At 38.2% G+C, this 16,188-nt stretch overlaps 1 protein-coding gene across 2 annotated transcripts in view; it reads left to right on the top strand.

Annotated features, from left to right (window-relative positions):
* HTR2A (5-hydroxytryptamine receptor 2A) overlaps window positions 1-12,558 on the top strand; it is a 54,544-nt gene extending 41,986 nt beyond the window's left edge. For both annotated transcript variants that reach the window (XM_031465994.2, XM_010980835.3), the window contains one exon: window positions 8,870-12,558. In XM_031465994.2, coding sequence (XP_031321854.2) covers window positions 8,870-9,669 — 800 coding nt within the window. In that variant the 3' untranslated portion in view covers window positions 9,670-12,558. The remainder of the gene's footprint in view (window positions 1-8,869) is intronic.
* The last annotated feature ends 3,630 nt before the right edge of the window (window positions 12,559-16,188 follow it).

Below are 16,188 nucleotides of genomic sequence, written 5' to 3'. Positions count from 1 at the left end.
AATTAGCACCCTTAATTCCTGTTGGCAACCTCATCTCCCCTTTGTGGTAGAAACAGTGTCCGCTTATCAGGTCAGTGATGCCAAAATGAGAAGCCCATAAGGATGTGAATAAAGAATCCACCAAAAAACACTTTTTACAGCTCCAAATCTGTGCCAAGCTATTTGAATAATGAAAATTTGGTCTGGCCCACAGGTTGCTTTTGTTTGGCTTGCAGTGTGTTTTTTCCTAATTGAACCTGATTTTCCTTAGACACTGTCCAGTTTGTAACCCACCACATAACTCAACTATATGACTACATTAGTCCCATATGCATTCAAGTTCACAACTATTGGTATGTAATTTCCAGATTGGCTCATTTTTAAGTATTTAATACTTGAACATATGCTGACTGCAGGGATGACAGAGAAAGAGGACAATCACAGGAAAAAGAGGAAAATAGGAAAAGACCAGAAATTGCAGCATCGCCATCTTTGGAAGAGGCATCTCCCAGCCCCTAGCCCAATTACAACAGCTGCAAATCATGCCACACCTAGGTTGAGATGAATCCCCACCGTATTCATGGCTGGGTCTCTTTCGACTAGCCTGTCTATATTTGGGGAAATTCCCAAGAGGCAGAACTTAAATTTCCAGCCTTCCTTCAGCTAGGACATTGGCTCAGAACCTAGGTTCCTCCAAAGAGCAGCACCCTGGCAAAACTGTGATGTGGAAAAGAGCAAAGCGAACAAGAGGATGTTTCTGCCAGCATGGAGGTAGCTGAGGCATCAGGCTCCCAGGGCTTGCATAATTGAGTCCCTGGTAGAGAAGTGACATTGGTGAGGCTCAGTGGATAAGGAAAACAAGAAGTTTCCTCATTGGACCACGTCTGCAATGCCATTTTACTCCTGGAACTTTAACCTGGAGCCTAGCCATCTCAAGAATTCTTTGAACTACTCAGTATCGTTTTAAATTTATTTCCTGCTAAATCAACCCAAATCAGCTTCTACTGCTTAAAAAGAAAAACCGTGACTGATAAAATAAGCAATGGCAGACTCATCTTTGAGAACCTTTCACTGGGGCTGCCTTGGGAGAAAGCCGTTCACACTGATTTCCAACACCTGGGAAAGCAGCCCTCAATTTCGCCAGCCAGCCGTTGTTCCCACAGGGGAAGTGCACAGCAGAAATCTCTGTTTTCTCCTTGCTCTGTGAATCCGAACGTGTACTTTCTAAGTCAAATCACGTTGCACACCCATTACTCAGTACTGCTGGCAGCTGACTTCACTGTTACCATCAACAGAAGAGGTCATTACATTTTCACCATTTGCTACTTAGTCAGTTGTGGAAAATGACAGAGCGGAGGAGTCTGTTAGCCATTCTGGGAGATGGTCTTGTTCTGCAAGGCTCTTATGGTGAATGATGAACTGGTTCCCTATTCACAGACCTCTCTGCGAAGGAGGCAAGCAAGACATAGATTTTAAGCTAAGCTGTAAAGATGACAGCAAGCTGGTTTCCATTTCTGTTAGAGCCAAACACAGGAGGTAAGAGGTTTCAGCTATAGCAGAGATTTTCAGACAGAATGAGGGACATTCTTCTCTATGATTTCTGCCTGCTAGACAGTTCTGTATTTACTACCAACAGTATAGCAATTCCCACATATATTCCTCATGAGAGTCCTTTAATGGAGATACTATTAAACAATCCACCATTTTATGGGAGAAAGGAGTCAGATGGATTAAGTGGCTTGCTTAAGATTGTAGGGGATCCAAACTTGAGTTTTCTGATTCCAAGCCGATGGCTTTTTCTTTTACATTAGTAGCTTTGCAGATGGGTTCCAGGGATCTCTGGGATGTTTTCAGGAAGCCCAAGAGGTCAATACCATTCTAATAATAATAATAGTAATAGTAATAAGATCCAAAGGAAATGAGATCACTATCTTAAAGAGATATCTACACCCCCATGTTCACTGCAGCAATATTCACAACAGCCAAGGCATGGAAACAACCTAAGTGTCCATTGATGAGTGGATAAAGAAAATGTGGTATGTGTGTGTACATGACGTATATAATGGAAAACTACTCAGCGATAAAAAGGAAGGAAATCCTGCCATTTGCATTATGCTAAGTGAAAGAAGTCAGACAAAGACGAATACTCCAGATGTAATTACTCATCTTAAAAGTTTACAAGATAATTCAGACACATTACCTCACTGTTTTCTCACCAAAGCCCTGTAAGTAAATTAGGGAAGACCTCTTTTTCTTATTTCCACCTTACAGAGGAAGGCTCTAGTTTCCAATACACACTTGTTTAATTTACCTGAAAGAGAGCTTTGAGAAAAACAAGAGCCCTCCATCCAGGCTATCAGTCAGAACAGAGAGGAATAAACCCAGACCTCCTGATTCTCCCTCGGGCACTGCACTTTAAAGCATCTTTTCCCTTGTGATTTTAGCTGTTAAGGTGGTCAGTTTATGTGCTAGTTAATCCTATACGTAGTTCTCGCAGAAAGTGTACAAATTCAGTATCACATAAATACCCGTTTTTTCTCTTTCTGGCCCATGTGGCTCATTGGCAGCCTCAGTTACTATGTTTTCCCAGCAAAAATGAAGGGGAAAATTATGAAATAATCCAGTAAATTCAAGTCGTGTCTATAACATTTATTATAACTCCATTTAGAATTCCTTATCTTTTCTCACCCTCTCATTCATTTACTCATCAATCCCACAAGCATTTACTAAGCTCCAGGTATGAGCAGAGCTGCATTTGATGCTGGAGGGGCTTGCTGTAAGTAAAAGAGAAGATATCCCTGCCATTAATGAGATATCATCTTGTGGGTGAAAAGACATTTCTAAAGAAAAATTCTGAAGCATTAGAAGTGTGAATTAGCTCAGTATAAATTATTTATGGAGGTGACGAAGGACTACAGAATAAGGAAACGAGTTCTTATTACAGAGAAATCATTTGGGGAAGGCTTCATGTCGGGGATGTCTTGAAAGAATTATGTCATGAGATATGTCTCAAAAGATATGTAGAATATGGTTTAGGAACACAATCTTCATCTACGGCCTCCAAACCATCCCCAAATAATCGGAGTCAAAGTAAACACAAATGTAGCCCCAAGACAGGTTGCCTTGCTCCCTCCACCCAACCAGCTGCCACCCCCAGGTCCCTGCTGCAGATAAACTCTGGAGCCCCCAGTGGCTGGTAGGGCATTTCAGGGAAGGGGATGGCATCAGAACTGGTCCAGGACAAGTCAGCCTGAGCCTACTGGAAAATTAATAGATTTATTTAATAAAAGCAAAGGGCAGAACGATAAAACTTTACTTGACTTCAGTTTATTTCAAAATAAACACATTTTTACAACACTTTTAATCCTCTACATCTCCAGTTCTCCACACTGCTTGGAAATTAGGATCACCTGGGTGTTCTTTCGTTTTAATAATAATGTCCCTGTGAGGCCTGAGCATTGGTATTTTTTAAAGTACTAGTATCAGAACTTCTGGGAATAGAGCCCAGGAAATGTAATTTTCAAAAGCTCCCAAGGTAATTCTACTATGCAACCAAAGTTGAGAACAATTGCTATATAAAAAAGAAACTAGGTGCCTATTTTAAGGATTTTAGTTTTAAAAAAATCTGGCCTCAAAGAATAATGTTTCACTAGAGAAAATTTCAACTTTGAGAGTAAAGAATGAAAAAGAAAGTGTGGAAGTAACAGAGACTCATTAGGGATTATGTGTATCTGTGTGTGTATGTTCTGTAGGCAGGGCACTGATACAATTCAGTGGTTGTTAACAACCTGGGGAGCAGAAACTTCTGATAATCTGATGAGGACTCTATTCTTCAAAATAATGTACATAATATGCAAATTTTGCAGATTTTAGAACTACCACCGTCTTCCTAAAACCAACGTTAGGGACCTCTGACATAGTGATAGACTTTTACAACTACCATAAAAGGAACAAGTAAGCAGGTGAAAAGTCCAGCCATAAGAACTGGAAACCTAAGACTGACTCTTGATTTTGCCCCTAAATTTCTGTGAGATTCTAAATAAATCACCCAACCTTGCAAAGCCTCAGTTTTCCTATAAAGTGAAAATTTAATCTGCCTATAGGGCAGTGTGGGTAATATTTTTACAATTTTGTTTTTTAAAAAAAAGTCAACGGAGAGTAAATGAATATATGTGAAAATACTCTGAAAAGTTACAATTTAGTATTAGAGATATTCAGAATTAATCTAAGAGGAAACATACAATTTCTTGGGTAACTGATGGGCCTATCTAGCTTTCACTATGTAATCTGACGACCAGAACTTGTAAGGAAGTTAGCAACTCTTGAGCTAACTCAGAGCTAACAGAACCGGAGATGTAGAGGATTTTTCCTGCAGTATGATGACCAACTTACAGTATTCATTTGTGGTGCTTTCTGTCAAACTGCTAGTAAATCCGTTCTTTTTTTGAAGTATAGCTGTTTTACAATGTTGTGTTAATTTCTGATATACAGCAAATGATTCAGTTACAAATATATATTTACATATATATTCCTTTTCATATATATTATTTTTCATTATAGGCTATTATAAGGTATTGAATATAGTTCTCTGTGCTACATGGTAGGACCTTGCTGTTTTATCTATTTTACATATAGTAGTTAGTATCTGCAGTAAATCTACTCTTATACCTTGAAAAAAATTCAGCATGTGAAAATGCACAGTAATAGTTTCAGAGGAAATGAAACCTACAAACCAAAATTTGGTCTTTTTCACAGGAGTCCTGAAGTATTTGTCTCTTTCCCCTCCATGTCCTACCTGATGTGAGGCCCTGGGGATTCCCACTGTCGTGTTCCCTATTAGAGGATCCCCACCTAGTAAGGCAACCTTCTTATTTCCCAAGGAAACACTGTCTCAGAAGTACCTTCAGAAGATACTAAAGTATAAAAATCTAGGATTAAAAACAAAGCTTGCTTTTCACAGCCAGTGCTACAGAGTTAAGGCCATTTACCCCGACTATGGTAAGATGCTCACCAGAGGTGCAAACTTTATATGCAAAGAGGAAGCAGGGCTTAGGCACCAGCCAAAGCCTTCATGCTCCTGGGTGTCATTCCCTATTCATTTCATTGTCTTAGTCTTAATGCAAAGAAATAAAAACGTGCATGGAGGATCCAAGCCTGATACTGAATTTTGATTGCTATTTTCTACTCCTCAGAAAAATATATTAAACAAAATGCAGAGTCATGTAGTTCAGGCTACTGTCTGTTCTTAAAGGAAAATGCTTTATATGCAGAAATTTCAAGTGAGAGGAGATGTCAGGTCTCCAAAAGCAGCTATTATCAAACAAAGCAACCAGAAAATGAATGCACTGGAGATGACTGCGACCACAGTCCTGGCTATCGGCCAGCATCTTTGTCTCTCTTGGTAGCAGAGTGTTTTTGAACTGTTTATAGTATCCACAAAGCCTATCTAAGTGCTATACTTCTTTGACGTCAAATTCCTCCCCCTCTTTTATAGAGTATTGCTTTAACTGTCTCGTTACTCTTTCCATAAACCATTGCTGACCCCCTACTATAAGTGAGGCACTGAAAAGAATGGTGTATGAGACTGCTCAGGGTATTCGCGTTACGTGTAAAGAAGCATGGGCCATTTAAAGAGCTAATCAGTTTGATTCTGCCCCTCCAAATCAAGGTCCCCCTTGTAAATGGCCTGTGTCCTCTTGCCACATCCACTTTAAAGGGACACTTCATCCCAGGCAGCTAATGGGGGTATCTCAATAAAGTGGCTTTAACATCTCTTTCCCTCCCGGACCACAGACGTTGAACCATTTTGGAGGGTGGATGGGTGGGTGTGTGTGTGTGTGTTTTCTCCTCAAACAAGGGCACGCATCTGAATTCCAAGTGATTGAAGAATTTTGTGTTTTAGGTAATCCTGTATTTTGGCTAATTTAGAATTGCCACTGATATAAATTACCAGGTCACAAACTAGTAGGGCAAAAGGCTCTCAAGGTGGTGACTTCCTTTGTATTAATCAAGAAAATACACACCCAAGAATTTAATAACAAAATCATGCACTTTTTTTGGACAGTTGATACTTTGTTTACGTGTATCATGACTAATCGTAATGGCTGTAATTCATCACATTAGAAAAGCAATCAACAGTTCTAGCTGTATAAAATTAAAATTGATTGAGACCCTTTGTTACCCTGGCAGAAGATAATAATTACATCATTATTTATGAACTATAGAGCTGATAGCCAAAAGTCTTTTTAACTTCTTCTGATTTAAGTATATCTATTACATATTAAACTCCAGCACATACAATCAAGGTAAAATAGAACAAAATCAAATTACTGTATTTAATCTGAATAATTCTGCAAAGAAAGCTACTCTCATGTTTACCTACCACTGGCAGAACATCTACTCTGCACTAGGCACTGTCCTAGGTACTCTGCAAACCTGATTCATTTTATCCTCAACACACGCATGGAAGCATGTTGGTTGCATCTATTCTAATTAGTGGGCAACTACACTAACAAAAATCATGTAGCTTAGTACAGGAAACATCTTTCAAAGATAATATGTTCAAACAATTAAACAAACAAAACACTCTTCTTAGAAACCACATCTTAACTTTTGCAATCAATAGTTTTTTGAAGGATAAGCAAAGCTGGTGTGTATCCAGTCTCAGAAGAGGTTCCTCTTGGAGTCACACTTCTTCCATCTCTTCTTGGCCCACAGAATGTTCCCAGAAACAGGCAAGGGACAGAGAGGAATGAAGGAAATGAAGAGTCATTAAACACTGAGTGTCCTTAAGAACAGCTCTGATGTCACTTATCTCCACCTTCCAAGAATCCTGGGATGGCCTTGCATAGATAAATGACAAATATTGTCAGTTAAGTCTGTGAAGATAATGGCAAATGTCACTGAGGAAGATTTGTATTAAGCATTAGATTAACTCAAGCTAATGCTCCCTCCTTGCAAGGATGGCTGTAGTGAGGTGCATGAGGCTAGGACAGTCTGATCCATTGTTGGATGGAGCTGGACTCTGTTCTGAGTATGCAGATAGATCCCCAAAGGAAGTTTTTCCATGGATGGCAAGAATCAAGCAAGCAGTAGCTCCCATCTCTGGAACAAACCTGTGTTCTTGGCTGGATTGTGACCACTAGACTCTGAAGGGTGATCGGAAGCAAGGACACTCCTGTTATACAGTTCTGAAGGAGCTGAAAACATGGGCAGGAGTTGGAAAGGAACTTTTCTGCTGACCTTCTTCCTGGGTGCCCTGTGGTATTTACCATTTCACAAAGGAAGCAAACTTAAGTTATACAGAGTATATATTTGATTTATGTTTTCTCTTCTTTCCCCATCATCCTGATTCTTCCTTTATGGCAATCAAATGATTGCCTTAGCCTGATCAGTCCCAGGCTAGTAGAGGAAGACATCCCCACTTCTCCCAAACTGCACAACGCTGGCGGTGGACAGCAGGTTCTGTCATCATGGGGGAGAAATTAACATGATTAAGGCCAACTGCTGCCTTTATTCACTCTACTCCCTCCTCTGCCTAAGCCCTATGCCCTAGAGAGCTTTACAGGTTCCTCAAATTTGAGTGACAAAACAACTGACCATGAGCTCGTGTTTCCATGTATTCAGCTCATTATCTACCAAAACGTTTTACTTGTCAATAAGAAAAGTCTGCAGCTGCTTATTTTCTTGTAATCCACCCTTATGAATGCTTTACCATTAAAAATAAATAATGACCTTTATGGGACCACTGGACATGTGAACACCAACTCTGTATTTAATATTAAAGAACATACATTTCTGTATAGGAGTGGGAATGGTACCGTGATAATATTAGTTTTTTAAGAGTGCATACCTTGTACATATACACAATAAAATACTTAGATTGAATGATATGATGTCTGGGATCTGTTTCAAAAGAGACATGGGGGGGTTACAGCAGGTGGGGGGTATGGGTGAACCAAGCCTGGCCGTGAGTTGGTCATTGTTGAAGCTGGGTGACAGGTTCATTGCACTGGGTTGCTTTGTTTTGTTTTGTGTTCTTTGTATTTGTTAGAATTTTTCCATAATAAAAAGCTTTTCAAAACAGAATCAAAATTGGTTAAACTTACTTTAAACTCACATTAGAAAAATCATATTTTTCAAAAATACTTTAAAATGTGTGCAATTTTATGATTTCATGTTAAATGGATTAAGAAGATTGAAACTGCACATAAAATACTGCATGTACATATATATTTACATATGCATGTAAATGGGAGAAAAACTACACAAAATGTAAATTATGGTTGTCTCTGGCTGGCAAAAATATGTGTTATTTTTCTTTACTCATTGTTATTTTTTGCACTTTCCAAATGTTCTAGAAAGAAAATATATTATTTTTTAATTTTATGAAGCAATTTTTATAAATCATGCTCTTGGTATGTTAGGTGAAAAGAAGAGTTACAGAAATGGACATGAAATAGAATCTGAATTTCTTAAATGTGTGTGTATATGTGTGTTTATCTAAAATAAACATCATCAAATTGTGAATGATGATTATCTCTGGATGGTGGCATCATTGGTCATTTTTATTTTTGTTTCTTTGTATGTTTCTTCTTCAATTAATAAGTATAATGTTACATCAGAAAAAACAGCATGAAAAAAACTAAAGCTAGATGTATTTATAAGTAAAGAAATGTCTACGTAGGACAATATAAATATAAGGAACTATATAAATATATCCTTATAAAGTGGATAAGTAAGTCTAAGGGAATTTTAATTCTCTTTGAAAGTGTATGTTAAGCTTTTAAGCAATGCTGATATAAAATCCTTTGAACAGCCACCGTTATGGGTGATGATCTTGCCCTCATCTACACAACTCCTTAATGTTTCATTTTCTGTCCGTCTCCAGGTATATCCATGCCAATACCAGTTTTTGGGCTCCAGGATGATTCCAAGGTCTTTAAGGAAGGGAGCTGCTTACTCGCTGATGATAACTTTGTCCTGATCGGCTCTTTTGTATCATTTTTTATTCCCTTAACCATCATGGTGATCACCTACTTTCTAACCATCAAGTCACTCCAGAAAGAAGCTACTCTGTGTGTGAGTGATCCTGGAACGCGGGCCAAATTAGCTTCTTTCAGCTTTCTCCCTCAGAGCTCCCTGTCTTCAGAAAAGCTCTTCCAGCGGTCCATCCACAGGGAGCCAGGCTCCTACGGCCGGAGGACAATGCAGTCCATCAGCAACGAGCAGAAGGCCTGCAAGGTGCTGGGCATCGTCTTCTTTCTGTTTGTGGTGATGTGGTGCCCCTTCTTCATCACCAACATAATGGCCGTCATCTGCAAAGAGTCCTGCAACGAGGATGTCATCGGAGCCCTGCTCAATGTGTTCGTCTGGATCGGTTACCTCTCCTCAGCCGTCAACCCGCTGGTGTACACACTGTTCAACAAGACCTATAGGTCAGCCTTTTCAAGGTACATTCAGTGTCAGTACAAGGAAAATAAAAAACCACTGCAGTTAATTTTAGTGAACACTATACCAGCCTTGGCCTACAAGTCCAGTCAGCTCCAAATGGGACAAAGGAAGAATTCAAAGAAAGATGACAAGACGACAGATAACGACTGCACTATGGTTGCTCTAGGAAAACAGCATTCAGAAGGCACTCCTACAGACAGTATCAACACAGTGAATGAAAAGGTTAGCTGTGTGTGATGGACTGGCTGCCATGGCAACCGTGGAGTGCACACTGAGCGAGTTTTCACCTATCTGGAAGGGAAAAGCAAAAAGAAAAAAGAAAAAACATAGGGAGGCTGGAAAAAACTAGGCCAGTCTAGTGGAATCAACAATAGTATCTATATGCCTCATTTTATTTTGTCAATGAAAAGCAGGATTCACAAAACGTGCACTTCAAATATTCTGACAGCATTTCAGCTGTGAGCTTTATGATATTATTTTTAACATTGTAAATGACATGTCTTTAATTAGCTTTTATTGTATAATTATAATGAGGCCATAAATAAATCTAAATTAACTTCTATTTTCAAGTGGAAACCTTGCTATTTACTATGTTGTTAATTGATGGCATGAGTTGGTCACTTACTGCTGTAAATAAAAATAGCTCTAAATAGTGAAACATCTGTTGACTATAATGGCCTCCTAAATAAAGATAAATTCTCTTTAAGACTTACCATGATACATATTTTGAACAACAACAAAAAGACACCAAGGACAGTGTTACAAAATCTGTCTTATTAAGATACTTAAATGAGATACTTGACAACTTTTTCATTCCCACTTTTTCACAGATGCCATTTTGAAATATTTACAAAGTTGCTGGCATTTGCTGCACTTCAAGTTAATTCTTCTCAGAAGTGAAAGATTTTAAATGTTATTTAGTAACTTCTGCTGCTTTATTCTGAATTTCCAGCGTGGTCTTGTTTAGTGTTTGCTCTACTAGGTAAACTATCAAACGGATAATCAAAAATTACCAAATACATTTCTAGAAACTGCTTCTCCTAAACAGCACCGTAGAAATGTTTGGTAACTTGCTCTTTAATGGCTGCGTTGTGCATGTGCTCCTCCGAGCAGTAGGCAGTATTGATGTAACTGCGTCAGGACTGAGGAAATGAGCTCAGGTTTTTGGCTACTGACAGCAGTAGAGTCTTAGGACATCTCTGTAAAACGCAGGTGACCCTGCTGTTGGCACCCATCAGATAAACGGAGGCTTTCAAATCAATCTATATTATTTACTAAAACTGTTCAGCTTTGGACTCACAATTGTCTACTGAATGGACACACTGTGTGAAGAAATCTCCTGGGTACTAAGGATATAAAAATAATTAAAACAAGATCTTTGCCTTTAAAGAAAATGACCTAACTGGAATGGTTCTTATCAAAAATAGTCATTAACAGACTTATTCTGAGAATCAGTTCAACTTATTTCCTTCTCACCTGGTTCAGAAACAGGTTTGTTTCAACTCTGAGGATTTCTCAGTTAAGTTTCCTGACTAGTTGCCAATGAATACCAATCAACCAAAGGGAGGGGGAAATACCACTTAAGGTTAAAGCTTGGAATTAGTTTAGAAATACGCACTTCAACTTGGACTCCAACTATGACTACCAAAGTTTCAAGCAAAATTTTTGTTCCATTTTCCTAAAGATGAATTAACTAATTATATGCTGATGCTGGATTTTCCCCTCCAAAAAAAAAAGCAGTAATATAATATTTTGTAGAAAAGTTTGTTAAAGAAAGACAGAGAGTAATAGCAGTTGATTCACCTGGCTATTATTTTAGGTTGAATTGCACATTCTTATTGGAGTAGATGTTCAAAATGTGCGTTCAATACTGAAGCATTTCTATTGAATGAGAAATCATTTTTTGCTCTATGCCATTTGGAAAAAAAAATTATATATTTGAAAACTAAACAATGTGGGAGGTACCCTTGGGTATTTGGAAATGCATTAGGGCTATCCTAATTATGTGCTTCTAGCTACATTGGAAGGTGTTTTTTTCAAAGCTAGAATTTACATTAAGCCACTAGTATCTGGGCTGCATTTGAGCTGAACTATTTTCATGATTATACCACATGAACTGATAAAAATACAAATGTTAAAAAGTCTGTGCTCAACTATATTTTGCCTTAGTTTATAACTCTGCACATCTCATTATATATTAGAGAAGAGACTACAGATTCTACACCCATATACTCAGTCTTGATCAGAATGAACATAAATACTGCCTGGTATGTCTTCTGACTACATATATATTACAGATGTGTATGCTTTTTCTCTCCATGACTATCTATTCAAGTGTATATAGACAAACATGTATCTGTATACTTGTTCAGACATGTTCCCATGCACTTTATTCAATATTTATATATTTATATGGAGGAAAAGCAAGAGTCATGAATGAAAACACTCAGTATATACACATGTGTGCATGTTTGTTTTGTGTCAATTTAAATGTGAATTTCATGTTCTAATGTTTCTATGACCTTCCATTGCTGTCAAAGCAGATTAAAATGTGCCAGAAGTATCAGGTCTTTAAATAAACTGGAAGTTGACCTAATTTTGTGGGGAGACTTTAACAGAATTCTATGAGGGTGGTGAAAGCAATGATCCTTATACATATTTGACAGACTCTAAGTAAAATGGTACCTTTGGGCCCTTTGTTTAGTCTGGGGATTTTGTGACTGTGAAGGCTTTTTAAACACACCCCTCACCCCAGTGAAACAGACCTTGACTTATTTATGGATCTATGATTAAAGGACTCACTCCCAGTCAATATTATTAAAATAGAGTGACCAACCTTATTCTACCTTAAGTTGAACGGTAGATTCTTCTACATTTAAAGAATTAAGTGCCAAAATTAGGGAAAATTCTCAGTTTAAAGCATACTTAATCTACTTGGGCACAGCACCATCTCATGGTCATTTTTTGAAGTGCTACCGTAGCCAAATTGAACTAACTCTACTATTGCTTTTGGCAAAGGGTGCTTCTTCCATTTGTGCATCAATGAAACATATTTATAAAATGTCAAATTATTCTGTGCCACATGTAACAAACACAGTGAAGATTATTTTATGTAATTATTTTAGTCAAGGCTATTCTAAAAGATTTCAAGAATGTAAATAAAGAATACTCAAAAATAAATGCAATTTTGTGAGTCTATAGCTGTGTCTGCTAAAGAGAGTTGCCTGAAACTTTCCAGGTCATCAGGCTGGAAACTCAGGTATCACCCAGGTATTTTGAGAGGATAGAGCTGTGCTTCTGGAGCTGTCACAAAGCTAGGATCCACCTGGCTGAATCAGATTTATGGCCACGATCCAGCTTCTAGCTAGCTGTAGCAGACAAATGCTCCACGTTTGAGGACTGCGTCTGGTTCCACCTGTGGGGACACCTGTACAGGTATACCCCAAGACAAGCACAGGTGCATTTACACACAATAAACCAAGGAGACACCATATTATTGAATAAACTGGAAAGTTGCCCTGATTCATTATTTCACTTCTAAATGTAGGAAAAGGGAAACAGGGAGAGTAGGTATCTTTTCCAGGTGTTCATGGCTCCATGTATCGAGTGCCTACTGCGGTTCAGGCATTAAGCTGGTTGCTTTGCTTACTTTACCTGATGGGATCCTCACAACAGCCTACAAGGTAGGTATTACTGTTCCCTCTTTTTCATAGATGAAGAAACTGAGATTCAGAGCAGTTAGTAACATGCCTGAGGTCACACAGCTGGCAAGAAAAGTGGCGAGTGCAAGCCTGGGTCATCTGACTCTGAAGCATAAACTCTTTCCCCTCCTCAGTTTGGTACAGGAGAAAGAGCACTGGGCTCAGAACCAAAAGATGCAAGTTCCCATCTTAGCTTCCCTGCGCACTGTTTAGATGAGCTTGGACAAGTCACTTAACAACTGCTTCAATTTCATTGTCTCTCAGATGGAACTACTAGTACCTGGCTAACTGACAACATTGCTTAAGTGAGATCATGGCTGTGGCTCTGCTTGATAACCTGTAAAACACGATGACAATGTTTATAAATGTGTGATTAAAAAGAAAAAAGTTAAGCCTCTGCATATTATTAGCCATCAGAGCAAATTCTAGACAAAAGGGTCAGAAAGGCAATATTATTATTCAGCAGCTTCTACCATTCTTTCCCCAAATGCTTCTCATTTTTTTTTTACATCTTTTTGCTTCTGCTTTTTCCTCACAGTACTGCAGAGTTCCCTTTGTGGGTCCTCTTTTTTTTTTCCTGCTTTTATCAAAACTTACTTTATGTCCCATTCCATCAGGTTTCTCCTTTCTGCTAGAGCACTAATAAATAATTCAAGCTGACAGCCCACTGTCTATCACTGAGATCCATTTAGCCATTCACCACGAAGATAATCCAAAAGGCGGAAACCAAAGGCAAAAATTTTAGGCACCAGGGAGACAAGTGATAAGGAAATTTGAGGGCAAGAAACATTTTCCTGGTATCTCTCAAGTGACCCACAGAGAAACAAGTAGCTTCAGACAGTTTATAAAGTTTTATGACTTAACACTGAATTTTAACCTATAATAATAATGATGATTTTGAAAACATCAGACTTTAAAGATTTCATTCTAAACTGAGAACATTAATAACATTACTAAGCTTTTCCTCAAGTTTTATAGTCAATGAATATCTGCTCCAGTAAATATGCAGTATGACAAAACTTCTTGGTTAATTTTTGATTATTTTTATAGGTGGCTTGCAAAAACGAACGGCTTCCTTATTTTCTCTCAATGGTATTCACATCAATCTGCGCTCTTTTCTTCCTTTTTGATATTTTTAACACCAGTATATCCATCTGAGCCAATCCATTATGAGAACTTTTTAATGTCTAGTTGGAGCTTCAGGATTTGACGTGACCCCATTGGAGCAGAAGACTGAGGCAGTAAACCTAGGTCTGCTGCTACTACCTGACCATGGACAAGTCAAAGCCTCTTTTCCCTCAAGTGTACAATGAAGGACTTAAGAGTCAGTGAGCTTTGCAGGGTCTAGGTCTATGCTTCTATGAATGCTAGGGAGTCCCGTCAAGGCTTTGATGAACCTAGACACAGCTTCATGTGCAAAGAATATTCTGAAACACACAATTCTCAATTTCTCTTAAATTCTTTAGATGAATTTCAAATAAATGACAGCTCTAAATTTTATATGGAAATCTACAAGAAATATCAAATTGTTAACAATTTAAGGAGCTTCTAAGGTATAAGACCAAGAGTCAGATATCAACATAAAGGATTCCTGCTATGGCATTTTTCCCATAGTCAGCCTCTCTTCTGCTCAGTTTCTAGATGCTCCAGGATAGTGGGTTGCTCCTTTTAACAGTGCCCAGGTTTCCTGAAGATTAAGTGCTCCCACTATTTCAGTTCAATTTCCTTGAAGGATTAAAATTTAAAGGCCCAGATAGATTTAGAATTCACACTACAGAGAAGATCTCTTCTTTAGAAACTAGATTTTTGTTGAAACTGAGCCAAAGTCCTTTAAGTTTTTATTTATAATCAAGATTATGAGGTCTTAAAAGTGTGTTTATTCTGGCTCCTAGAGAACAGCACAATCCGTGCTTCCTATCCTACATTTATTTCATATATTGAAAGGTAATAATATGCCATTACTCAAATGGTTTTGTCTTGCTTGAGGTGACCCCCAGTGCAGAGCTGAGACAAGAACTTGGGTGCAGGTTGTTTATGTGGGAAGTGGTTCCAGGAAGCAGACAGCAGTAGAGAAGAAGTAAAAGTCTAAGTAATCGTGTGGTATCAAGGATGCTGAAGACAATGAGGACCCAGTTCCACTAGCAGTAGATGACTTGGAACTCTGAAACACAGGTACAACTAAAATCAAAGGTGGGCCAAAGGTACCTGGTAGAAAACTTGCATGAATGTTTTAACCAGCTGGTGATTAATCATAGTCTTGAAAATCATTATGCCTCCTCAATAGAAAGTGGTATTATTAGGGTTAGTAACAATTTTCAAATAAACATATATTCATAGTATACAATCACGTCTAAACGTATTCCTGAGACCCTCTGACCAGCACACATGTTTTATACAGAATCAAATTTAGAAGCATACTGCAGATAATTCCTTCCAACTAAGACAGTTATGGTCAGCCATCATCATTCCTTCAGGAACTTTAGAAGACTTAAACAAGCACTCTATAGTCCAAACATGTAAATGATAAATTCTTCATATGAGTTCCATTTATTTAGTGTTAAGTGATTGATCTAAACTATTGAAATGGGATGAACAAAAAGAAACATAGTCAATACATTTAAGAACTAGGGGAGCTTAGATACCACGGAGTTCAGGCTCCTCATTTAGTGGAAGTGGTGATGAAGAGCCAGAAAACTTAGAGAAATTATCCAAGATCACCTGGACAAGCAACATTCAAGTTAGCAAAGAGATTAAAGCCTCCCTCTTGGTACCCAATCTCTACTTTTACCCTTTGATATGAAAAAATGGATCTAAGAAGGGCCCACTGGTTTATGGTCCATATGGTCTCTTTGGTCATATTACCAAAAATATATTTAAATTAGGTTGAGGGACCAATGTTGCAAGCTCACTTATTCTTTTAACAGGTTTTGTTAGTGAGGGTCTACGATCTGCATGCTATACCTAAGATATTCATTGTGGGAAGTTTGGGGATAGAATTACTCTTTGAAAAAATACTAGAATAAGATGTTTCAAGAGGAATTATCCTGTCCTCTTT

This window comes from Camelus dromedarius, chromosome 13, assembly GCF_036321535.1.
Source record: "Camelus dromedarius isolate mCamDro1 chromosome 13, mCamDro1.pat, whole genome shotgun sequence".
In the NCBI taxonomy this organism is placed as follows: Eukaryota; Metazoa; Chordata; class Mammalia; order Artiodactyla; family Camelidae; genus Camelus; species Camelus dromedarius.
Note: the sequence above shows the minus strand (reverse complement) of the source record. Positions and strands in the feature narration are given on the sequence as shown.